At 39.5% G+C, this 26,214-nt stretch overlaps 2 protein-coding genes across 18 annotated transcripts in view; one reads left to right on the forward strand and one right to left on the reverse strand.

The window, feature by feature from the left end:
* Positions 1-26,214, forward strand: part of gfm1 (G elongation factor, mitochondrial 1) — a 27,664-nt gene continuing 1,450 nt past the window's right edge. Inside the window, exons 1-17 of one of the 2 annotated variants that reach the window (XR_015508683.1) lie at positions 1-195; positions 1,784-1,933; positions 2,275-2,407; positions 2,509-2,713; positions 2,836-2,952; positions 5,902-6,052; positions 6,336-6,490; positions 7,658-7,742; positions 9,286-9,423; positions 9,785-9,886; positions 11,625-11,681; positions 11,765-11,902; positions 13,284-13,366; positions 22,485-22,647; positions 24,656-24,800; positions 25,421-25,581; positions 25,881-26,116. Coding sequence is in view for 1 of the 2 variants with exons in the window: in NM_001079994.1 (NP_001073463.1) it covers positions 127-195; positions 1,784-1,933; positions 2,275-2,407; positions 2,509-2,713; positions 2,836-2,952; positions 5,902-6,052; positions 6,336-6,490; positions 7,658-7,742; positions 9,286-9,423; positions 9,785-9,886; positions 11,625-11,681; positions 11,765-11,902; positions 13,284-13,366; positions 22,485-22,647; positions 24,656-24,800; positions 25,421-25,581; positions 25,881-25,934 (2,106 nt within the window). In the remaining variant the exon portion in view is untranslated. The remainder of the gene's footprint in view (positions 196-1,783; positions 1,934-2,274; positions 2,408-2,508; positions 2,714-2,835; positions 2,953-5,901; positions 6,053-6,335; positions 6,491-7,657; positions 7,743-9,285; positions 9,424-9,784; positions 9,887-11,624; positions 11,682-11,764; positions 11,903-13,283; positions 13,367-22,484; positions 22,648-24,655; positions 24,801-25,420; positions 25,582-25,880; positions 26,117-26,214) is intronic. The other variant, NM_001079994.1, reaches the window with a different exon arrangement.
* Positions 14,337-26,214, reverse strand: part of lxn (latexin) — a 17,912-nt gene continuing 6,034 nt past the window's right edge. For 6 of the 16 annotated variants that reach the window (XM_087282860.1, XM_087282853.1, XM_087282859.1 and 3 more), the window contains 6 exons: positions 19,017-19,166; positions 17,559-17,618; positions 16,831-17,002; positions 15,264-15,400; positions 14,842-14,904; positions 14,337-14,480 (listed from right to left, as the gene is read on the reverse strand). In XM_087282860.1, coding sequence (XP_087138986.1) covers positions 14,355-14,480; positions 14,842-14,904; positions 15,264-15,400; positions 16,831-17,002; positions 17,559-17,618; positions 19,017-19,154 — 696 coding nt within the window. In that variant the 5' untranslated portion in view covers positions 19,155-19,166 and the 3' untranslated portion in view covers positions 14,337-14,354. 16 annotated transcript variants of the gene reach the window in all.

The raw sequence follows: 26,214 nt of genomic DNA on the forward strand, positions 1-26,214 counted from the left end.
AGGAAGCTGTTTCACAAGCAGCCGGTCGGCGTGACTTTGAGCTCGTGTGTGTGACACGAGAGTAAACTAACACACACACACGTACACACACACACACACACACACACACATCTTCAGTTGTTCACAATGCGGCTTCTGAGAGCAGCATCATCTTTGGCGCGTCTGCACCGGCCAGGACACAGCACTTTACAGCAGGTGTGTATTTACTGTTACATATCGCATACTCAGAGCATAGCGCGCTGTGTGTCTCTCTCTGGTGTCTCTGTCAGTCTCCTGCTGATCCTCTTTCTGTCTCCGGATGGTACAATGATGCCATTTCCCCCTCGTCATCTCGCTGTGTGTCTCTACTGTCCCGTCATATCTGTTTGGTGTTTTCTCACTGATGTCTCTGTGTATCTCTGATGTCTCTCTGGTGTATTTTTGTGCCTCACTGATTTCTTTCTAAAGTATTTTTTGTCTTACTGATGTCTCTCTGATGTCTCTGTGTCTCACTGATGTCTCTGTGGTACAGTTTTGTGTCTCTTTGTTGTCTCACTGATGTCTCTGTGGTGTATCTTTGTGTCTGTTGTCTCACTGATGTCTGTCTAATGTCTCTGTGTCACTGATGTCTCTGTGGTACAGTTTTGTGTCTCTTTGTTGTCTCACTGATGTCTCTGTGTATCTCTGATCTCTGGTGTCTTTTTGTGTCTCACTGATTTCTTTCTGAAGTATTTTTTGTCTCACTGTTGTCTCACTGATGTCTAATGTCTCTGTGTATCACTGATGTATCAGTCTCACCGAAATCTCTGATTTTCCTGTGTCTCATTGATGTCTCTGTGGTATATTTTTGTGTCTCTATTTTCTCTCTAATGTCTCACTGATGTCTCTCTAATGTCTCAGATATCTATGTCTCACTGATGTCTTTGGTGTATTTTTGTCTCACTGATGTCGCTGTGTATCTCTGATGTCTCTGTGGTGTCTTTTTGTGTCTCACTGATGTCTCTCTGATGTCTCTGTGTATCACTGATGTCTCTGGTGTATTTTTGTGTCTCTATTGTCTCTCTAATGTCTCAATGATGTCTCTCTAATGTCTCTGTGTCACTGATGTCTCTGTGGTACAGTTTTGTGTCTCTTTTTTGTCTCACTGATGTCTGTGTATCTCTGATGTCTCTCTTGTGTCTTTTTTGTGTCTCACTGATTTCTTTCTGAAGTATTTTTTGTCTCTCTGATGTCTCTGTGTCTTGTGTATCTGTATGTCTGATGACTCTCTGGTGTCTCACTGATCTTATGTCTCACTCATGTCTCTGAATCTCTCATGTATCGGTATTTCTCCTTGATGTCTCACTGATTTCTCTGAATATCTCCTTCATATGCATTGCTCTCTGATATCTCTGTATCTCTCATGTATCTGTATGTCTCTCTGATGACTCTGGTGTCTCTCTGATGTCCCTGTATCTCTCATGTATCTGTACGTCTCTCTGATATCTCATTGATGTCTCTATCTCTCATTCATCTGTGTTTCTCTGATGTCTCACTGATGTCTCTAACTCACTCAAGTATCTGTATGTCTCTCTGATGACTGATGTCTCACTGATGTCTCATGTATCTGATGTATCGGTATGTCTCTGATCACTGTCTGATGTCTCACTGATGTCTCTTGTCTCTCTGATCACTCTCTTATGTCTCTCTAATGTATCGGTATGTCTCTCTGATCACTCTCTGATGTCTCACGGTTCTCATGTCTCTGAATCTCTCATGTACCTGTATTTCTCTCTGATATCTCTGAATCTCTCTGATGTCTCAGGTGTTGATCAGCTGTCGCTCCTGCTCAAATGGCATCACACCGAACGAGCGGATCCGGAACATCGGCATCTCAGCGCACATTGACTCCGGGAAGACCACGCTGACCGAGAGAGTGCTGTACTACACCGGCAGAATAGCGGAGATGCATGAGGTGAGAACGAGACGTGCAGACAAAGTTTATAACTCCATCCTCTGCTCACCAGCCGTAAAGGAGAGTGATGCCATGCCAAGCATTGCACAAACACAATAGCTCCAGAACAACTGGAAAGGAAGTGTTTTAAACCTACTTGGAGCTGAAGCTACAGCAGTAATCCGTCAGACCACTTCAGATTGGGTTGCTGATTTGAAATATGTAATGTGATTGTGAGTTTAGAGGACAGTTTTCCCATATTTCAGGTTTCAACCAATCATTTAGATAGGGCTTTAGTCTTGGATCTGTATTCTCTCCAAATCGCAGTGTATTTCCGCTTACAGTTGTTTGTGTGTGCTCAGGTGAGGGGTAAGGATGGGGTGGGAGCGATCATGGACTCTATGGAGCTGGAGAGACAGAGAGGAATCACCATCCAGTCCGCTGCCACTTACACCATGTGGAAAAACCACAACATCAACATCATCGACACACCAGGTGAGAATATGCAGTCAAACAGAGCTCCGTCACTATCTGGCAACACGTATGTTATTTGCATTTCTCCATACGTGCAAGACTTAATTTTGTGTGTGTGTCAGGTCATGTGGACTTTACCATCGAGGTGGAGCGATCTCTGCGTGTGCTGGACGGGGCGGTGCTGGTTCTGTGTGCGGTCGGAGGAGTTCAGTGTCAGACGGTGACTGTGAACAGACAGATGAAGCGATATAGCGTTCCCTTCCTCACTTTCATCAACAAACTGGACCGACTGGGAGCCAATCCCAACAGAGCACTGCAGCAGCTCAGGTCAGGACACAACCAAAACACATACATCAACACAAGCACAACATGAACACAACCAAAACACAACATTAACACAACCAAAATGCAAGCAAAGTACAATAAAAGAATCTGTGTGTTTTTTGCAGGACTAAACTGAATCAGAATGCAGCGTTTGTGAACATCCCCATCGGGCTGGAGGGGAATCTGCGCGGGATCATTGACCTGATCGAGGAGCGCAGCATCGTCTTTGATGGCCCGTTCGGGTACAGCGTTTGCTTCATACCTCTTATAGATTCAATTGAGATTACTTGTATATGTGATTGTCTGGATTATTTCAATACGTGATTACTTTGATACGTGAATTTATCGAGGTTACTTACATCGTGATTACTGTGATTCGTGTTTATATTGAGGTTACTTATATCGTGATTACTTATATCGTGATTACTTTTATTTGGGATATATCAAGATTACTTATATCGTGATTACTTTGATTCATGATTATACCGAGATTACTTATATCATGATTACTTTGATTCATGGTTATATCGAGATTATTTATATCGTGATTACTTTGATTCGTGGTTATATCGAGATTACTTATATCGTGATTACTTTTATTTGGGATATATCAAGATTACTTATATCATGATTACTTTGATTCATGGTTATATCGAGATTACTTATATCGTGATTACTTTAATTCGTGATTATATCGAGATTACTTATATCGTGATTACTTTTATTTGGGATATATCAAGATTACTTATATCATGATTACTTTGATTCATGGTTATATCGAGATTACTTATATCGTGATTACTTTAATTCGTGATTATATCGAGATTACTTATATCGTGATTACTTTGATTCATGGTTATATTGAGATTACTTATACCGTGATTACTTTGATTCATGGTTATATCGAGATTACTTATATCGTGATTACTTTAATTCGTGATTATATCGAGATTACTTATATCGTGATTACTTTGATTTATGGTTATATCGAGATTACTTATATCGTGATTACTTTGATTCATGGTTATATCGAGATTACTTATATCGTGATTACTTTGATTTATGGTTATATCGAGATTACTTATATCGTGATTACTTTGATTCATGGTTATATCGAGATTACTTATATCGTGATTACTTTAATTCGTGATTATATCGAGATTACTTATATCGTGATTACTTTTATTTGGGATATATCAAGATTACTTATATCATGATTACTTTGATTCATGGTTATATCGAGATTACTTATATCGTGATTACTTTAATTCGTGATTATATCGAGATTACTTATATCGTGATTACTTTGATTCATGGTTATATTGAGATTACTTATACCGTGATTACTTTGATTCATGGTTATATCGAGATTACTTATATCGTGATTACTTTAATTCGTGATTATATCGAGATTACTTATATCGTGATTACTTTGATTTATGGTTATATCGAGATTACTTATATCGTGATTACTTTGATTCATGGTTATATCGAGATTACTTATATCGTGATTACTTTAATTCGTGATTATATCGAGATTACTTATATCGTGATTACTTTGATTCATGGTTATATTGAGATTACTTATACCGTGATTACTTTGATTCATGGTTATATCGAGATTACTTATATCGTGATTACTTTAATTCGTGATTATATCGAGATTACTTATATCGTGATTACTTTGATTTATGGTTATATCGAGATTACTTATATCGTGATTACTTTGATTCATGGTTATATCGAGATTACTTATATCGTGATTACTTTGATTTATGGTTATATCGAGATTACTTATATCGTGATTACTTTGATTCATGGTTATATCGAGATTACTTATATCGTGATTACTTTGATTCATGGTTATATCGAGATTACTTATATCGTGATTACTTTAATTCGTGATTATATCGAGATTACTTATATTGTGATTACTTTAATTCGTGATTATATCAAGAATACTTACATCATGATTACTTTGATTTATGGTTATATCGAGATTACTTATATCGTGATTACTTTGATTCGTGATTATATCGAGATTACTTATATCGTGATTACTTTGATTCGTGATTATATCGAGATTACTTATATCATGATTACTTTGATTCATGGTTATATCAAGATTACTTATATCGTGATTACTTTGATTCATGGTTATATCGAGATTACTTATATCATGATTACTTTGATTCATGGTTATATCGAGATTACTTATATCGTGATTACTTTGATTCATGATTATATCGAGATTACTTGTATCGTGATTACTTTGATTCGTGATTATATCGAGATTACTTATATCGTGATTACTTTGATTCATGGTTATATCGAGATTACTTATATCGTGATTACTTTGATTCATGATTATATCGAGATTACTTATATCGTGATTACTTTGATTCGTGATTATATCGAGATTACTCATATCGTGATTACTTTGATTTCGATTATATCGAGATTACTTATATCGTGATTACTTTGATTCATGGTTATATTGAGATTACTTTTATCGTGATTACTTTGATTCGCGGTTATATTGAGATTACTTTTATCGTGATTACTTTGATTCGCGGTTATATCGAGATTACTTATATCGTGATTACTTTGATTCATGGTTATATCGAGATTACTTATATCATGATTACTTTGATTCGTGGTTATATCGAGATTACTTATATTGTGATTACTTTGATTCATGATTACATCGAGATTACTTATATCATGATTACTTTGATTCATGGTTATATCGAGATTACTTATATCGTGATTACTTTGATTCGTGATTATATCGAGATTACTTATATCATGATTACTTTAATTCGTGATTATATCGAGATTACTTATATCGTGATTACTTTGATTCGCGGTTATATCGAGATTACTTATATCGTGATTACTTTGATTCATGGTTATATCGAGATTACTTATATCATGATTACTTTGATTCGTGGTTATATCGAGATTACTTATATCATGATTACTTTGATTCGTGGTTATATCGAGATTACTTATATCATGATTACTTTGATTCGTGGTTATATCGAGATTAATGTATATTATGATTACTTTGTGTGATTGTATCGAGATTACTTTGATATGTGATTTTATTGTTATTGCTTATACTGTGATTTGGGTTTATTTTGGTATTGCTTAGCTGTTTTCTCATGCGCTCTGCTGTGTGTGTGCAGTGAGAGTGTGCGCTATGAGGACATCCCGCCAGAGATGCGCAGTGAAGCCGCAGACCGCCGGCAGGAGCTAGTGGAGTGTGTCGCTAATGCTGACGAGACGCTGGGAGAGATGTTTCTGGAGGAGAGAGTTCCCACTGTCCTCGACCTCAAGGTTTACTGCAGTACTCACTAAACCCTGACTTCTGTCTTAGTTTAAGACCTCCTTGTTACAGTAGCTCTGTTTCCATCCACTCAGATGTTTTACAATTCAAACCTGGAAAAAAGTAAAGCTGCAAAGTCGCATCACACACATTTACATCCGATCACCTGAAGATAAAACACTGCTATTGATTCGTGGAAGTGACGATTGATGAAGCTGGTCTTTCTGCTGGAGTTGTAGCTGTAGTGTGTGTGCAGATCATCAGTTGTTGAGTGTTATCTGTGTGTGTGCTCAGGCTGCAGTGCGAAGAGCAACAGTCAAGCGCTCCTTCAGTCCTGTGCTGGTGGGCAGCGCTCTGAAGAATAAAGGAGTTCAGCCGCTGCTGGACGCGGTGCTGGAGTATCTGCCAAACCCCACCGAGGTGCAGAACTACGCCATACTCAACGAGGAGTGAGTTCAGCAGCACACACACAAACACACACACACACACGCATTGGGACATTTCAAAGCTCACCGAATACTAATATGATGCTCAGCCAGTGTTTAACAGAAAAAAGAGCTTTAGTAGAATGTTCATGCTGCTCCTGTCTACCTGCAAAAATGAAGCATTCTCTAGATAAATTGAAAATATGCTCGTATGCAGAAATAATCTTAAATTTAAGTGATTTTTCTGTAAAATGTATTCTGAATAGTTTGTTTTTGCTTTAAAATTAGGTTACTTACTACCTGCTTATTTAAGAAAACAAATCCCTTTCTAAGACGTTATATTTTACTTGTGATTAAAATTCTTTGTGGTTTTAAGTATCTAATGATGTGCAGTTGTTGTTGTGACGGTTGGTTTAGAGGTAGGGGTAAGGTTAGGCTGTAGACAGTATTGTTAAAACAATAGAATGTGGAATTTGTTGTCCATACTTAAGCCCCGTTTACACTAATACATTTTAGTTTGAAAACGCATAAGTTTTGCTACAGATGGTTACGCCATCTGTCTACACTATGCCGGAGTTTTCGAGCGCCGAAAACGAAGCGTTTTGGAAACGCTGCTGAGATTCGCTGACCATAACACATGGCTTTTACGCTACCGGAAGACAGCAGACCAGCCTTCACTGTAAACAACAACATGGACACAGAAATGGGAGCGTTGTTTGCACTATTGTCTGTTTTAGGCGCCATTGTGCAGTTATTCATTTGTTACGTTTAGTAACTCGACCTCGTCGTCTGTCCACAAAAATACCTCTCTTGCTTTCTTTGCCATCGCGTTTAATGTTCAACCGGCGTTTGTTGACTAACAATAACCAAATGCCGTGCGAGACGCATGCTTCCTGTTTATACTAGAATGCACATGCCCAGAGTGCGCCAATGGTCACGTGATGTACGTTTTTGGGGGCGTAGTGTGGACGGATATGTTCAGACACACTAGGTGAAACGCGGATCGTTTTTGATCTAAAACGCCGTTTTAAAACTAAAACACTCTAGTGTAAACGGGGCCTTCGACAGTATAACAAATCTGTGTGTGTGTGTGTGTGTGTGTGTGTGTGTGTGTGTGTGTGTGTGTGTGTGTGTGTGTGTGTGTGTGTGCGCGCGTTTGCGTGTGTGTGCGCATGTGTGTGTGTTTTATAGGGGAGAGAGTGAAGGATCAAAGATTCTGATGGACTCCACTAGAGATGACACACAGCCGTTCGTGGGTCTGGCCTTCAAACTAGAGGTGAAAACTGCTGATGCTTAGTGCTGTTCCTCTTCTCTGTGGTCTACTCTAATATCTCTGTTTAAAGGGACTGTTCACTCAAAAATTTAAATCCGTCATGAACTTCTTGTTAAAACATGTTTCGTAGCACTTAACTTGAAGAGGGTGTTCATAAGACTGCCATAAATCCTTTATAATCATGTCATGACTAAGGAGTTTTTATTATGAGGACCGTTATGCATGTTGAATGTCATTGTTTGAGATGTCTTTATGACAGCTTGACATTACCAAGACAACACAGCTTGTCATAAATCTGTCATAAACATGACTGTCATGAGGCATTATAAATGTGCCAGCTACAGCGGTAGGTTAGACTATCATTAAATGTCCTAAAACAATGACGCTGTTATTGTAACGCCTGAGCTCACTACAGGAGGGCGCAGGATTATCAAAACACGTAGGTTTATTGATTACACTTACATGGATGAACACAGGAAAAACATGGGGTGAAACAGACATCAAACGAGAGAACACCGGACAACGAATGACAAAAAATAGGGGCTGCGTCTGAAACCACCTACTACTCAGCAGGTACTGCATTTGAATTTAAACACACTACTTGGCCGATAGAAAAGTGCGTTCTATACAGTATGAATGGAATTGGGGCGTACTACATTCGCCATTTTGTCATGGTCACATGACCTACCTGCGTCAGTTGCGTCGCTTTACTCTTATTCAGGAATTCTCTCGCGGGACATCATGGAAAAGTGCAGCGTGTATGGGATGCGCACTCCAGAATCTCGCCAGAAGTAGTAAGTCATCCGGGTACTTCTCGCATACTGATTTTCGAATTCTGTGAATTCGGATATACTACTCGGCTCGCATACTGATTTTTGCATACTGTATAGTATGGAAGTATGCGGTTTCGGATGCATCCAGGGACTGTAAATACACTGGGGATGATGAGACTGATTACATACAGGTGATGAACACAGGTGACTGATGAACATAACGACAAGGCGGGAACTGGAACAAAGGAGCACATGGGGAAGGTCACATGACGAAAACAAACATGCATGGAAGACATGATGTGACAGTATAAGATTATCTGACTTTTGATGATAGATTTTAATGGCAAATCCCCTAAAAAAGCGATCGGATAAATATTAATCACAATTATAATGCCTCATGACAATCATGTTTATGACAGGTTTATGACAAGTCATGTTGTCTTGATAATGTCATAACAAGGACATCTCAAACAAGGTCAGCATTGTATTTATATTGACATAACGGAGCGAATGACACCTAATGACGGTTTTAATAAGCATGTTTAAAACCTTCATATTCATGGCGCGTTTATAAAGGTGTCGTGACCTTTTTATAAACACTTTTTATAAAGTTAGCAAGTTTCTTTCCTCTGTTGAACATGTCAAATGCTGAATGTTTTTACTTGCTGATATTGAGATGAATGCCCCTTTTCTGCTGTTTTTCATTGGTTTAGTGTTCAACAGTAGATGATTTGGACAGTTTTCTAGCCCTAAACTGTCTCTTGTGTGTTCAGGCGGGGCGTTTCGGTCAGCTGACGTACGTGCGTGTGTATCAGGGCTGTCTGAGGAAAACCGACTACATCCACAACTCGCGCACGGGGAGGAGGGTTCGAGTGCAGAGACTGGTGCGCCTGCACGCTGACCAGATGGAGGTGAGCGCAGACTCCAGTGCAGATGATTAGGGAGGGTGGCTCAGTGGTTAGCACTGTGTCATCATCGCTGGTTTGAGTCCCGGCTGGGTCAGTTGGCATTTCAGTGTGGAGTTTGCATGTTCTCCCCGTGTTGGTGTTGGTTTCCTCCGGGTGCTCCGGTTTCCCCCACAGTCCAAACACATGCGTTATAGGGGAACTGATGAACTAAATTGTCTGTGTGTGTGTAAGAATGAGAGGTTATGGGTGTCTTCCAGTGCTGGGTTGCATAAAAATCGTTAGGATTAGTTTCAGCCCAGATCTGCCATCTGTGTGCATTCCTCTAGATGAAGTGTTGATTTGTGTTTATCTCTGTGTCGTTCAGGATGTGGAGGTGGCGTATGCTGGAGATATCTGTGCGCTGTTTGGCATCGACTGCGCCAGCGGAGACACCTTCACTGCCCGCAACAATGCCAACCTCTCCATGGTGCGTGAAGATCACCCAAACATAAACATCATAACATTATTATTACACGGGAATGAGCTAAGATTCTAGAACACACTAGACATGTCACTTGTATAGTTTTGAATGAGGAAAAGGGTAATGGTCAATGTAACAAATGAAGCCCCACCTACTAGTACAGGAGCCAATCATCGATGGCTATAGGCTGAGGATTCTCCGGGGGAGGGGCTCTCGGACCAGACGTGTGTTTATGACTGTTTCTGCAGCTTCATTACGAGTCCTCTGGGGTCAGCAAACACACTGAATTCTCAGCCAATACTTGCTTCACACACATGAGAAATATATTCACATAAAGCTTGAAATCTCTACTGTTAAACAAACACTAAACTTGAAAACAAATGTTTTTTGCTGTTTGTAATTTGTATGAAAGGAAAGCGAGGTACAGTCCTATCAAACGGACAGAAGCTGTTTGAATTGACAGAACAGAGTACAGGGTGGACCGTTTATATGGATACACCTTAATAAAATGGGAATGGTTGGTGATATTAACGTCCTGTTTGTGGCACATTAGAATATGTGAGGGGGGCAAACTTTTCAAGATGGGTGGTGACCATTTTGAAGTCGGCCATCTTGGATCTAACTTTTGGTTTTTTTCAATAGGAAGAGGGTCATGTGACACATCAAACTTATTGGGAATTTCACAAGAAAAGCAATGGTGTGCTTGGTTTTAACGTAACTTTATTCTGTCATGAGTTGTTTACAAGTTTCTGACCACTTATAAAATGTGTTCAATGTGCTGCCCATTGTGTTGGATTGTCAATGCAGCCCTCTTCTCCCACTCTTTACACACTAATAGCAACACCGCTGGAGAAATGCCAGCACAGGCTTCCAGTATCTGTAGTTTCAGGTGCTGCACATCTTGTATCTTCACACCATAGACAACTGCCTTCAGATGACCCCAATTATAAAAGTCTAAGGGGGTCAGATCGGGAGACCTTGGGGGCTATTCAATTGGCTCACATCGACAAAACTGAAATTACACATACTGGAAGCCAGTGCTGGCATTTTACCTGCGGTGTTGCTATCAGTGTGTGAAGAGTGGGAGAAGAGGGTTGAATTGACAATCCAACACAATGGGCAGCACACTGAACACATTAACTCATGACAGAATAAAGTTACGTTAAAACCGAGCACACCATTGCTTTTCTTGTGACATTCCCAAGAAGTTTGATGTGTCACATGACCCTCTTCCTATTAAAGAAACAAAAGTTGGATCCAAGATGGCCGACTTCACCATGGTCGCCACCCATATTGAAAAGTTTGCCCCCTCACATCTACTAATGTGCCACAAACAGGACGTTAATATCACCAACCATTCCCATTTTATTAAGGTGTATCAATATAAATGGCCCACCCTATACATTGTAAAAGTGTTATAGAAATCAAGATGAATTGAACTGAGCACAAGCACCACACCGACTCACTAAACACAGCGAACACCAAAGGGTTTGATTATTAAGAATTGTAGTTTGTAATATAACCACTAATTTTATTATTTATGGTGATTATTAGTGTTGGGCATGGGATAGTGTGTATATTTCTTATGTATATATATATATATATATATATATATATATATATATATATATATATATATATATATATATATATATATACACACATATTTTTTTCTGCTGTTAAAGTGGCGCTCGGCTATTCATAGTCAAGTCAACAGGAGGTTTAATAATAGTCTGTATTTCAGGAGTCCATTCATGTTCCTGAGCCGGTGATCTCCATGGCCATTCGGCCCTCAAACAAGGTACCAGAATCAGAGGATCAGAGTTTCTCTCTCGGTGCTGCGTGGTGTTTTTCAGCAGTAAACGCTCCTCTTTTCTCCTTCAGAATGACACTGATAAGCTGTCGAAGGGCATCAGCCGCTTCACCAGGGAAGACCCCACGTTTCGGGTTCATTTCGACACGGAGAGCAAAGAGACCATCATCTCCGGCATGGGGGAGCTGCATCTGGAGATCTACTCTCAGGTGATCATCCAGGCTACAGTAATCTGCTCCATCAGCGGCGAGAGCTGGACGATTCATCCACAAGCAGACACACACTGAATCTGTGCACGCAGATATACACACAGATACTTTAGCCCCTCATTGAGTCTATTTATTTACTCATGTTAATGATTGGTAATATACAGCTGAAGTTAAAATTATGCTATTATTATTATTAATAATATTATTATTACTGTTTTTATTATTGTTATTATTATTATTATTATCATCACTATTATTATTATTATTATTATTATTAATATTATTATTACTGTTATTATTATTATTATCACTATTATTATTATTATTACTATTATTATTACTATTATTATTATTACTATTACTGTTATTATTATTACTATTATTATTATTATCACTATTATTATTATCACTATTATTATTATTACTATTATTATTATTACTATTACTGTTATTATTATTACTATTATTATTACTATTATTATTATTACTATTATTGTTATTGCTATTATTATTATTACTATTATTATTACTATTATTGTTATTGCTATTATTATTATTATTACTATTATTATTATTTTTATTATTATTAGTATTATTATTACTATTATTATTATTATAATTATTATTACTATTATTTTTATTATTAGTATTATTATTATTATTACTATTATTATTGTTACTATTAATATTACAATTATTATTACTATTACTTTTATTATTACTATTATTATTACTATTATTTTTATTATTATTACTATTTATTATTATTATTACTATTAATATTATTTTTATTAATATTACTACTATTATTATTATTATTACTATTATTATTACTTTTATTATTATTATTATTATTACTATTACTATTTTTATTAATATTATTATTACTATTATTTTTATTATTATTACTATTTATTATTATTATTACTATTACTATTTTTATTAATATTATTATTACTATTATTTTTATTATTAATACTATTTATTATTATTATTACTATTATTTTTATTATTATTTATACTTTTATTATTATTATTAGCATATCTGTTCATTAATTTTTTTTCGGCTTAGTACCTTTATTAATCAGGGGTCACCACAGTGAAATCAACTTATCCAGCTTATGTTTTACACAGCGGATGCCCTTCCAGCTGCAACCCAGTACTGGGAAACACCCATACATACTCATTCACACACACTCATACAATACCAGTTTTGTTGATCAATTCCCCTATAGCGCATGTGTTTGGACTGTGGGGGAAACCAGAGCACCCGGAGGAAACCCATGCCAACACGGGGAGAACATGCAAACTCCACACAGAAACACCAACTGACCCAGCCGAGACTCAAACTAAAAAATGTGTGTGTGTGTGTGTGTTTCAGAGGATGGAAAGGGAATACAGCTGTCCGTGTGTGATGGGCAAACCCAAGGTGGCCTTCAGAGAGACGCTGACCAGCGCTGTGCCGTGAGTCCTGCTTCAGATTGTTTCACACTTGTTTAGCATCATTAGCCTGTATTTATAATCCCTGAGAGCAAGTGCAACAGGAAGGGTATAAACAGAGGTCAAAGCCAGATCCGAGTAGGTGGGCCTTCGAATTCCAAGTGGGCTGTGCACACCTGGAGTTTTCATTTATTTAATGTCTTGTACATGAGTCTGATGTTGTGCTTCATGAATGTCTGCACCTACCCCAACCCTAAACCCAACCTCACAGTAACCTGATGTGTGTTATTAACATCTGCACCACCTAAACCCAGCCTACTTGTGGTTTAAGTCCCTCCCACTCGGAGGTTACCCAACCTACTGGCGGTGTAATTCCTCCCACTTGGAGGTCTCAGGACTGCAGCGATACCTACTTGAGAGCAACACGCATGTGATCCTAAAGAGGGGGTTATCTTTATTGAAACCACAAGTGTGTGTTATAGACTTGCTGTTGACGGATTTACTGTTGTTACACCATAACTGAAAATTGTCAGAATTTTTACTCTTCAAGAGTCTTCTGTTGAACACTAAAGGAGATATTTAGAGAAATGTTGTAAACCCCGGTGTCCTGGCCAAAGTCCCTCTATCGGCCCATACGATCAGGGCCTCCCAATCATCCCCTTCCACCGAATTGTCGTTTCTAACATATACATTTCAGGTGTTGGTTAGGACTAAAACTCCTTTTAATATGGAAAGTATTCCTTTTCAATCGGGTGCCATTGCTTTTAGTTAGAATATGTCTTAAATCAGCCTTAAATCAACCAATCACTCCTGTTGGTTGTCAATCTGGCAACCTGCGCTTGCATGTGTTTTGATCCAGGAGTGCAATACCTAGTTCAACCACTGGGTGTCAAACGTACACACTGCACCTTTAAGTAATAAAAGCATTATTTTTCAGTGTGTGTGAGGTCAGAGCTGAGGATGATGTGTGTGTGATGAAGGAAGCGCACACAGATAGCGTTTCTTAGTGTGTTTATTGGTCTGGAGTGCTGGAGGGTGGTCCGGTGGCGTGCGGACATTTGGGTAGAAACTGCGTCTCCAGCACCCGGACGCCTCTTTCTGGAGACCAGGAGGACAGCAGCTGCCAGTGGAGGATCTCCTGCAAAACACACACACACACACACACACACACACAGCAGGAGTCTGAGCGTTCAGATTGACCTTATTCTGCAATGTGCTCTTGTTTGCGATTGTTTTAGAACTTCCGATTCAGTTTCCTATGGGGGACAAGCCTAGGAATAATAAACGGCAGAAAGTGGTCGAGCTGCTCGATCTACAAACAAGTGTGTTCATGACCTATACATTAAAAGTAGAATAATATAATGAGGAAATATCAGTTAAAGCACATTAAGCAGCAGAAACAGCTGTTTTTAACATTTAAGAGTCAATGGAAGTGTGTGTAATAAATCAAAGGGGACATGACTTGACTTTCAGACATGATATGTGCGTTTATTTGTTACCTGTGAGACAAAGTCATGAAGGAGAAGGTGATACTTCAGCATCAGCTGCTTCTCGCTCGTCTCCTAAAAGAGGACATTATTCATTATTGATACATGGCTTCTGATTGGTCAGTCGTGATATTCATAGGTATTTCTAGATAACAACCGCTGAATAACACAGTCTCATCCTGGAACTGAGAATCACTTTGACCGTCAGTGAATACGTTCACACACAAATAATCCATTATACATTTTTGACTATTCGGCCCCTACAAGAGAAAGCTTCTGATTGGTTAACGCGGCGCGAATGTTTGCTGAAGTTCAGGTTTTCGAACTTGAGCGGTTTGCGCGATTCGTGTGTCAAACGCGCAAAACGCTCACTTTGTAACTCCATTAGTCTGGTTTATGTGGTTGAGCTGGACTCTGATTGGCTCTCACTGTACCTGCTGTGTGACGCTGGCCACCTGAGCCATGTTGAACTCTGTGTTCTCACTGGATTCCCTCAGCATGATGAATGAAGCCGACACACCCGCCAGATGCCAGAACGGCTCCATCTCCTGACTCATGTTCCCATGGCTATCTACACACACACACAAACATACACAAATACACATACACACAATATTTAAACAAAAATATTTAAGAAATTGTTTGTTTGAGCTGCTTAAAGGCTAGTGTTTATCAGCAGATGGTGCTCTAGGCTAGTTTTAAATCGCAGGTGGCGCTCTAGGCTAGTTTTGAATCGCAGATGGCACTCTAGGCTAGTTTTAAATCGCAGGTGGCGCTCTAGGCTAGTTTTAATCGCAGGTGGCGCTCTAGGCTAGTTTTGAACCGCAGATGGCGCTCTAGGCTAGTTTTGAACCGCAGGTGGCGCTCTAGGCTAGTTTTGAACCGCAGATGGCGCTCTAGGCTAGTTTTAAGCCGCATGTGGTGCTCTACGCTACTTTTAAATGCAGGTGGCGCTCTAGGCTAGTTTTAAACCGCAGGTGGTGGTCTAGGCTAGTTTTAAATCGCAGATGGCGCTCTAGGCTAGTGTTTAACAGCAGATGGCGCTCTAGGCTAGTTTTAAACCGCAAGTGGCGCTCTGGGCTAGTTTAAAACCACAGACAGTGCTCTAGGCTAGTTTTAAACCGCAACTGGCGCTCTAGGCTAGTTATAAACTGCAGGTGGCGCTCTAGGCTAGTTTTTAAACCGCAGGTGGCACTTTAGGCTAGTTTTGAACCGCAGATAGTGCTCTAGGCTAGTTTTAAACCGCAGGTGGAGCTCTAGGCTAGTTTTAAACAGCAGACGGCGCTCTAGGCTAGTTTTAAACCGCAGGTGGAGCTCTAGGCTAGTTTTAAACAGCAGACGGCACTCTAGGCTAGTTTTAAACCGCAGACAGCGCTCTAGGCTAGTTTTAAACCACAGACAGCGCTCTAGGCTAGTTATAAACAGCTGACGGTGCTCTAGGCTAGTTTTAAATTGCAGATGGTGCTCTAGGCTAGTGTTAAACAGTAGATGGCTCTCTAGGCTAGTTTTAAACCACAGACAGCGCTCTAGGCTAATTTTAAACTGCAGGTGGAGCTCTAAGCTAGTTTTAAACAGCAGACAGCGCTCTAGGCTAGTTATAAACAGCTGACGGTGCTCTGGGCTAGTTTTAAATAGCAGATGGCGCTCTAGGCTAGGGTTAAACAGTAGATGGTGCTCTAGGCTAGTTTTAAACCACAGACAGTGCTCTAGGCTAGTTATAAACAGCTGACGGTGCTCTAGGCTAGTTTTAAATAGCAGATGGCGCTCTAGGCTAGTGTTAAACAGTAGATGGCGCTCTAGGCTAGTTTTAAACCACAGACAGTGCTCTAGGCTAGTTATAAACAGCTGACGGTGCTCTAGGCTAGTTTTAAATAGCAGATGGCGCTCTAGGCTAGAGTTAAACAGTAGATGGCGCTCTAGGCTAGTTTTAAACCACAGACAGCGCTCTAGGCTAGTTTTCGCCACAGCTCTAGTATTCAGCATTACAGTGATTTGTCTCACCTGGTATGTCGAGGGCAGAAACAGGGCTGTCAGATGTGCTGTATCTGTGATAGAAAGCCTCCTCCTGCGGTGTGGTGTTGATCTGCTGTAGATCCTCACACTGAAGCTGGACATCAGGAGGAGTTTTCTGAGCAGTGCTGAACAACACGACAGCTGAACACCGAAACACTGACTTCTGAAGAACACAACACACATTACACACCGCTGACACAACACAGTCAAATCATCCTGGACAGATCACGGTTCAAACATTAGCGGATGGAAAGAAATGAACCCTTGTGTGCTGTTGGGTCGTTTTCATCCACAGGGCTGATTTTAAGGCTTAATTTGGCCACAGCTTTCTCTGTTTCAGCAAAAGACCGTTGCTGACAAATCTGATCTTGAGACATATTTTGGGAAAATGCTTTGACAGTTTTCAATACACTCAGATTGACTCCTCTTTGGTGATGTTGGTGCTGTTTTTGACCCGTTGACTTCCATTATAAATACATTTATTGATTGTAAAGCCATGACAGCATCTAGTCATGCATTCTTGATTGTTGCTGCCAGGCTTTAGCACAGATTGCTATTTTTCCGCCTGCAGTCCCTGATCTTAAAACACTCCAAAAATAAAAAGTAAACCAAGAAAGCATGGGTAAATGATGACCGTATGTTTCAGTTTTGGGTGAACTATCGCTTTAGCTCATCTGGTTTAGTCTGTATTTGTGATTTATATTTGTAAAGCGTACCGATCTGGCCCACTCAGTCACGGAGAAATCCAGGCTGTACTTCCTCCCGGCATCTACATCCTGTCAACAGCAGAGTTATCCATCATTCAGCAATCGAACACTTAGATATCAGCTCAGATGAACAAATGCTCTGCTCACATTCAGCAAAACATTTCACTCCAATATCGAAATCTAAACTACAGTTCAACTTATAACACTCTTATTCTTTAAATTATTATTATATGTTATTATATATGAAGTATTTCAGTTGTTAAAATAAAATGAATTATGGTTTCACTGCATATCTTAAAACATACTTACTGCAAAAAAAAACAGCTTAAACCAGCCTTAGCTGGTTGGCTGGTTTTAGCTGGTCGCCCAGCCTGGTTTTAAAGGTATTTTGGCCACTTCCAGGCTGGTTTGCAGCCATTTCCAGCCTGTTCTACCTGGTCAGGCTGGAAAATGACCAGCTAAAACCAGCTTGATCAGCCTGGTTTAAGCTGGACATAGCTGGTTTTGGCTGGGCTCCCAGCCAGGTTAGGCTGGTCAAGCTGGTTTTAGCTGGTCATCTCCCAGCCTGACTATGCTGGAAATAGCTGGAAACCAGCATGAATGTAGCCAAAACCCCTCTAAAACCAGGCTGGTCGACCAGCTAAAACCAGCCAACCATCTTAGGCTGGTTTAAGTAGTTTTTTTTCCAGTAGGGATGAATTATCATTATTATTATTACTTAATTTCAGCTGAAGTACTAGTGTTTGCTTTTAATGTAATATACAGTGCTCAGCATACATGAGTTCACCCCTCACAGATCTCTCATTTACATAAATGATTTCTATAGGATGCTACACAATGTTGTATTTGTGCATATACAGAAGATTAACCAGCACCGAAGACAAATCTAAAGCTAATATAATAAAATAACTAGTAAAATGTAATTAGTAGACCTAATGTATATGCAAATATAATATATAAAATAATAAAAAAATAAAATCACATTTAAAAAAGATAAACAAAACAAATCAAGTTTAGTTAAAAGTTTGTCCTTTTTTTTTGTTGCCATATTTAATTTGAATTTAATTGTATTATTTCTAAAGATGTTCAGTGACCAAACTCTTATTTTTAAAAAATTATCCATTTAATAAATCTGTTTAGCTCAAACGTACCAAAATATGACCTATAATCACTGAGAAAGCATAGAAATATTCATTTTTTAAATGTTGAGCACTGTATTTATCATTTATTTATACTTTTATTTAACTTGCAGTGCTGCAAAGTATACAAAACAAAAATAAAAAAACAACAAATCAGGCGAGAATAATCAGCAAAAAAATAAGCTAAATCACGACTTCTCGATATACATCACAGGTTAAACGCTTTACTAAAAAGATAATCTGAATAAGTTTCTTAAAGCAATAGAAGTAAACCGCAACAGATGAACTTAATTTGGGTGCATTATAAGAAAAGTGTCAGAAACCTGACCTCCGCTGTGGCCTTGTGCACCTGCTGCAGTCCGAACACTCTGAATGGCGATCCGTGTCGTGTGTTCAGGTAATGCACAGCCACTTTAGCCGCCCGCCGCGCTGGGAAATGAGTGGGAACCAGCTCTCCTGTGGCCATTTCCAGCTCCGTCTGAGAAAACACACACAGAAACTCACAGAAGTGTCGGGTGTGTCTGTTTCTGCACTGGACTCTGAGCCTTTATCTCACACTCTTGCGCAATTTAAACACGTTATTACTGTCAACACACAGCATGAGGAAACGTGTTCATCAGCGTCTGAAGCAGAAGTGTAGAAACACAGTTCTCTTCTGCTGCAGTTCCTGTTTTGCTCTGTAGCCCCGCCCCCTCTTAAAGACACAGTGACACCATAATATGCTCTAACACAGGGGTTCTCAACTGGTTTGGCCTTGGGACCCACATTTTAACATGGTCATCAGGCCGCGACCCAAATTTTTAGGAACTATAATATAATTTAAGGAATTATAATTAATTTTTATTTATTTGTTAACATACACAAGTAGTGACAGATACATCATAAGAAAATCACCAAGACTTACAAATAAACAATATTTTTTTGCTGTCTTTTAACAAAATGGATCAAATTATAGAAATATTACAAAGTAAAAACGACAAATGTTTGGTTTCTAAAAGTGCTCTTGTGGGAGCACATCGCTACATATGACACACTGAGGTTTTGAGCCTTTTTAGTCGTCAATATATGTAAATCCCTACTTTACATATTCGGGGTCGTACTTGCGCTTCGACATTTTTGTTGCTATAATTCACAGGTGTCAAACTCAGTTCCTGAAGGGCCGCAGCTCTGCACAGTTTAGTTCCAACCCTAATTAAACACACCTGATCAAACTAATTGAGTCTTTTAGGCTTGTTTGAAACCTACAGGTAAATGTGTTGGAGCAGGGTTGGAACTAAACTGTGCAGGGCTTCGGCCCTCCAGGAATTGAGTTTGACACCCCTGCTATAATTAAATGAAATTTCACATGTCAAACGGTACAGTTGTCGCTCACGCATTTCAAAATAAAAGTCTTGTATAAGCAAAATAAGTTACAAATGAAATGTTTGTTGTATTTTTGACCACGCACTCTGCGACCCACTATAAATGTTCCCGCGACCCACCAGGTGAGAAACACGGCTCTAACAGATTAATGAAAGCGGTTCGATACTGAATCACTAGTTTATCCTGCATTCATCATGGACAGGGCGTGGAGTAAAGTCTGCTTTAAACTCACCAAACCCACAGCTTCATTATTTACAGAGAGAGATGAATAGATGCAGTCGGTAATTCTCACACACACACACTTCTCTCTCTGTGATTTATTCAGCTCAGTGATTCATATAAATGCAAACACAGCAATCCTTCAACTCTGTGTATGTTTTAAAGTGGACAGAATGCTAGACCTTGTAAGCAAATGATTAATGAAATGTCATTTCTTTTCTGTCAAATCTCGCTGTGAACATTATTAACAGCTTTAACTTGTCTAATACTCATGCTATAAGCAGGATTACTCCATGATTCATGATTTGAATGCTCTGCGCTACACATCGGGTTACTCTTTGTCTTCACATTGTTTAATTTTGTACACTGTATAATATTTAATGTGAGTACTCTGCAAAAAATGTGTTATTTTTACTTATTTATTTGTCTTGTTTCTAGTCCAGATATCTAAAACTTCTTCATTTTTATTTCTTTGTCATTTTCTAGACAAAAAACAAACAAACATATGCTTATGTTTTCAGAATTGATGAGTCAAAATTAAGTAAATCTTTGCCTAAAACAAGCTAAATAATCTGCCAGTGGGGTAAACAGAATCATGTCAAAAGAAAAAGATGATTTTAATTACCCCATTGGCAGATAATTCTGCTTGTATTAAAGGATTATTTTGGCATATTATTTCGTTTTTTATATAATCATTTTTTTCGGGGTTTTCATTTTTATTTGGATAGGAAAGTAGAGAGAACTAGAACCTAAAGTTTATTGATAAACTTTGATGTTGGCTTGAGAAAGCCAACGTGACTGCGCTAGGACTGGGAATGGCAGTTGGCAGGAAGCATGGCGGCGGTTGCTAAGTGGTTGCTAGGCAGTTGCTAAAACAATTATGGCATTGTTAGGTGGTTGCTAAGCAGTTGCTAAATGGCAATGCTCGTGTACATGTTTGATCAAATGCTAATACTTAGTAGGCATTTCTAGCAAATGTTATTGCATTTAGATAATCATTCATAGCATGTAGCTAATCGTTTTTAGCACTTGGCTTCCATTATCATTGTTACCGTGCATAGTACACAGGAAGTCCCATTTGCTAGCATGAGTCAAACAAGCCAATGCCCAGGTCCCTACGATGTTCTGATGTAGAGATATTGCTATTTTTAAATGGTTGCTAGGTTATACTGTTTTATTGCTATGGGGACATTTGACAGGTTAGTGAAGATACATCAAAGCTTCTTGGCAATATGAGTGATCTTAATCAACCCCGATGTTTCTATGACAGTCTTTATGAGTGTCAAAAACTGGACTTGAACATTATGCATTCCTGGTGTTGGGTTGCGGCTGGAAGGGCATTCGCTGTGTAAAACAAATGCTGGATAAGTTGGCGGTTCATTCCGTTGTGGCGAGCCCTGATTAATAAAGGGACTAAGGGAATAAACATTATGTAAAAATGGCTTGCCGTATTTTTTTGAAAATACAATGCTTAATAAGTGTGAAAGTGATACATGCAAAAATGGCTGGCCATATCAATAAAAAATATGGAGTTTACGTCAAAAATGGCTTGCCATATTTTAAGAAAAATAATGCTTATAAATTATTTATTGGAAAACTATAAGTCTGATAAACCTTAAAGATATAGCAACAAAATCTACCGCATCTAAATACAGCTTTTGGCCAAATTTGGGGCTTGTATAATTTTTTTATATGCTCAGATTAAAAAAATTTAATATTTAAATTTTTTTTATTAAAAAAACAATAAGTCTTATAGGCATGAGGAGATATAGCAACAATCTTGAATGCAGAAAGCACATTTTGACCACATTTGGGCCTTGTGGCATGAACGGCCTAGGAGGAGATACGTTTGTTTTCAAGGATAGAGTAGTATAACAGTATGTTGGCTTTCTCAAGCCAACATAATTGATAGGAAAGCATTGGGTGCAGAGAGAGGGGAAGGATCGGCATAGGACCTCCAGGTGGAATCGGACTCAAGTCGCCGTGAGCACCGGAGTGCATGTGTCGACACACTAACCACTACACCACTGTCGCAGACTGGCATACTGTTTCTTAAAACAGGATAATACTGTTAGCTCGTCTATAAAAAGCTTCCTGATTTAAGAGTTGTTAGATATTTAGACTAGAAAGGAGACAAAAATTAAAGTAAGAAAGTCCTTTTTGCAGTGCACCGGCTGTGCTTTAACGCAGATCTGCTTTGTTCTTGATGCTGCAGGTTCGAGTACACTCATAAAAAGCAGTCTGGAGGATCAGGACAATATGGAAAGGTTATTGGGGTCCTGGAGCCGCTGGATTCTGAGAATTACACCAAGGTGGAGTTCAGTGACGAAACTGTCGGGACAAACATCCCCAAACAGTTTGTGCCCGCAGTGGAGAAGGTGAGCCACGGACAGTCAACACAATCCATCATCACAATATTCATGATCAGATGATTCCTGCGTTTTATTTAAGCTCTTACTTTAAGTGGATATATGTCTGAGATCAGCTCTGTTTCTACTGGTGTCCCTCAGGGCTCGGTTTTAGGTCTTATGATTGTTCAGAGCTGTTCCAACTTTAGCTAATGACTAATTATCCTATCAGATGATCCTTAACTTACTATAAATAACCTGACTTTTCTTATCTCAAAGACTGCGTCCGAAACTGCCTACTACTCAGTAGGTACTGCATTTGAATTTAAACGTACTACTCGGCCGTTAGAAAAGTACCTTCTAGACAGTATGAACGTGAAAAGTATGAATGGAATTGGGACGTACTACATCCGACATTTTATCATGGTCACGTGACCTACCTGCGTCTATTGCGTCGCTTTACTCCCATTCATGAATTCGCTCGTGGGGCATCATGGGATAGCGCAGCATGGATGGGATGCACACTCCAGAATCACGGCAGGAGTAGTAAGTCATCCGGGCACTTCTCGCATACCGATTTTCGAATTCTATGAATTCGGACATACTACTCGGCTCACATACTGATTTTAGCATACTATATAGTATGGAAGTAAGCGGTTTCAGACGCAGCCAATATCTTCGTCTTGAAGAAACCCCCCCACCCAACCCTACTTTCCCTCCTTTCGAACAGGCGTCACGGTGGCCAGAGATTAACGCTGTTGCCTCACAGCAAAAATGCCCCTGGTTTAATCCCCTTCCAAACCAGGCGACATTTCTGTGCGGAGTTCTCCCCGTGGTCGCGTGGGTTTTCCCCGGGTCCTCCGGTTTCCTCCCACAGTTCAAAAACAAGCACCCTAAACAATTAATCCAAATATTTTAGCCAAACTCTGAGTACACCTTTCAGCATCCATATCTGACAATTAGCTACAATAAGCAGGAGGGGGAGTCATCGATATCTACCTGAGCTCAAACGCCCCTCTCGCCTTGCAATGGGAGGGAGCCCAGGGCTCGAGGATCTTATAAGCTCAGGGCTCTCTCCCGGGACAGAACGCCAAACAAGCTTTATTATCAATCATCAGCTAAGTGTGAACTCTTGAAATAAAATCGTCAACATATAAACTGGCAAACACATTTAGAAAATCAACAGAAATATTATTCTCATCTGTTTTATGAATATGTTTGCCAGGTTTAATTCTGACATAGGTTTGCTGTATTCAATCAGAATGTAAATAGGAATTTAACTAAAGTCTGTTCTAGATCAGTGTTTCCCAACCCTGTTCATATATATAGAGGAGCGAGCAAGGCAGTGGCGCAGTAGGTAGTGCTGTCGCCTCACAGCAAGAAGGTCACTGGGTCGCTGGTTCGAGCCTCGGCTCAGTTGGCGTTTCTGTGTGGAGTTTGGGTAGGCTAAATTGTCCGTAGTGTATGAGTGTGTGTGTGAATGTGTGTGTGGATTCCCAGAGATGGGTTGCGGCTGGAAGGGCATTCGCTGCGTGAAAACTTGCTGGATAAATTGGCGGTTCATTCCGCTGTGGCGACCCCGGATTAATAAAGGGACTAAGCCGACAAGAAAATGAATGAATTATTATACAGGAGTAAGACTGTAAAGTTTAGTGTATGCAATCAGAATATAGATACGATTAACGGTTAAGTTTGGTGTGCATAACCAGAATATAAACATAGTAGGAAGAAAATACGAGCAATATGGCAGATTTTGTGTGTCATGGCTCTGCTGTCCAGAACATATGGAAAAAGTCTGCCTTGTCACTTTTACATCGATCACACACCTCATCAATTGAAGGATATATTGTTGAGAGTCTACATTTTGTGTAGTAGGCTGGATGAATAATTTTAAAAAGGACGTGTATTATTGCTTAAGAAGATCATCATACTCAGTGCACATGTTCCACCCAGCATGCTTTTCTATCCAGTGTTTTAACATGTGCATTAAAATAGTCGGATGTTAACGTATCTAACGAGTGTTTGTGGTGTTGGTCAGGGCTTTCGAGATGCGTGTGAGAAGGGTCCTCTGATTGGACACAAGATCTCGGGCGTTCGCTTTGTGCTGGAGGACGGAGCACATCACATGGTGGACTCTAATGAGATCTCCTTCATCCGGGCTGGAGAGGGCGCTGTCAAACAGGGTGAGGGACCACTCTGGTCTTCTTCTATAACTTCAGTCTGTGAGCTCTGTAGTGTTGGTAAATGTGGATCATTTTATTTATGAAGTAATCTTGTGTACAGAATTATTTAGTTCAAAATATCATTAGTGATAAGAGTTGCTTCCAAACACATCATTGATTGTTTACCTGGTGCTTTGTCTGTGATTAGCTCAGCTCGATCTTCTGTTTTAGTCGTTTGTTCAAGTCACACAGACAGTCTCACATAAGCTTAACCAATGCACACAGTCTGAGCTGGAAACACCCACGATCAGTTCAGCTTATGAGTCTTTGGGTTTTTGAGTCATTCGATCATCATGTTCTGCATGTAAAGAGGACTCGAGAGCAGATCAAACCTTTCTCCGCCTCTGTCTGCATATGATTGGCTTCTGTCTTTCCTGTGATGAAGGAACGAGTCAAACCTGATGGACAACTCAAAAGAATCGAATCTTCTCCTCCACCTGTGCAATGTGTGCATACGCGAATGAACGAATCCCTCACTGTCTCTTAAAAGATTTGTACAAAATTAAACAATCGTTCAAGAATGAGCCGTCACTAGAGCTCTGGTCAGTGTGTGATTATTGTGTGTGTGTGTGTGTCCGCAGCGCTGGAGAAGGCCACTGTTGTGATCCTGGAGCCGGTCATGTCTGTGGAGATCGTCGCTCCGAATGAGTTTCAGGGTGCAGTTATTGCAGGAGTCAACCGCCGACACGGAGTGATCTCGGGACAGGACGGAGCAGACGGATACTTCACACTATACGCTGACGTGAGTCTCAACACATCATCGTGTTTAGTCATGCAATTGTGAAAATCACCCTCTGTGGTTGTTAAAGTCTTTGTTACCCTCTTCTAATATGGCTCTAAATCTCATGTAAAATAGTGAGCTACTTTGTAAATATACATGCTTGAGCCCTAATATCTTGTCTTTCATCACTTGTGTGTTTCTTCAGACAAAGCATTATTAAATCTAAACTGATACAGATTTTTCCTCCTGAACTGTAGTTTCTTTGCGAGCATAAGAGAGGGAGAAGTGATATGTGTCATTTGTCTTATTTTCTCGTGTAGATCCCCTTAAATGACATGTTTGGATACGCAACAGAGCTGCGCTCCTGCACTGAGGTAAAGTAAATTACTCTAAAGTTAACAATCAATGAAATGTTATCGTCAGTATTGTTATCGTAGACTCTGTTACTGTCAACTCCGTTTCCATGAACTCTGTTACCGTCAACTATTTTACCATCAACTCTGTTATCGCAACACTAGTTACCGTCAACTTTTATTGTCAACTCTAATTCCATCAAGTCTGTTACATCAACTTTTATCGTCAACTTTTATTGTCAACTCTAATTCCATCAAGTCTGTTACATCAACTTTTATCGTCAACTTTTATTGTCAACTC

This window comes from Danio rerio, chromosome 15 (genome assembly GCF_052040795.2).
Source record: "Danio rerio strain M-AB ecotype USA chromosome 15, GRCz13ab, whole genome shotgun sequence".
Taxonomy (NCBI): Eukaryota; Metazoa; Chordata; class Actinopteri; order Cypriniformes; family Danionidae; genus Danio; species Danio rerio.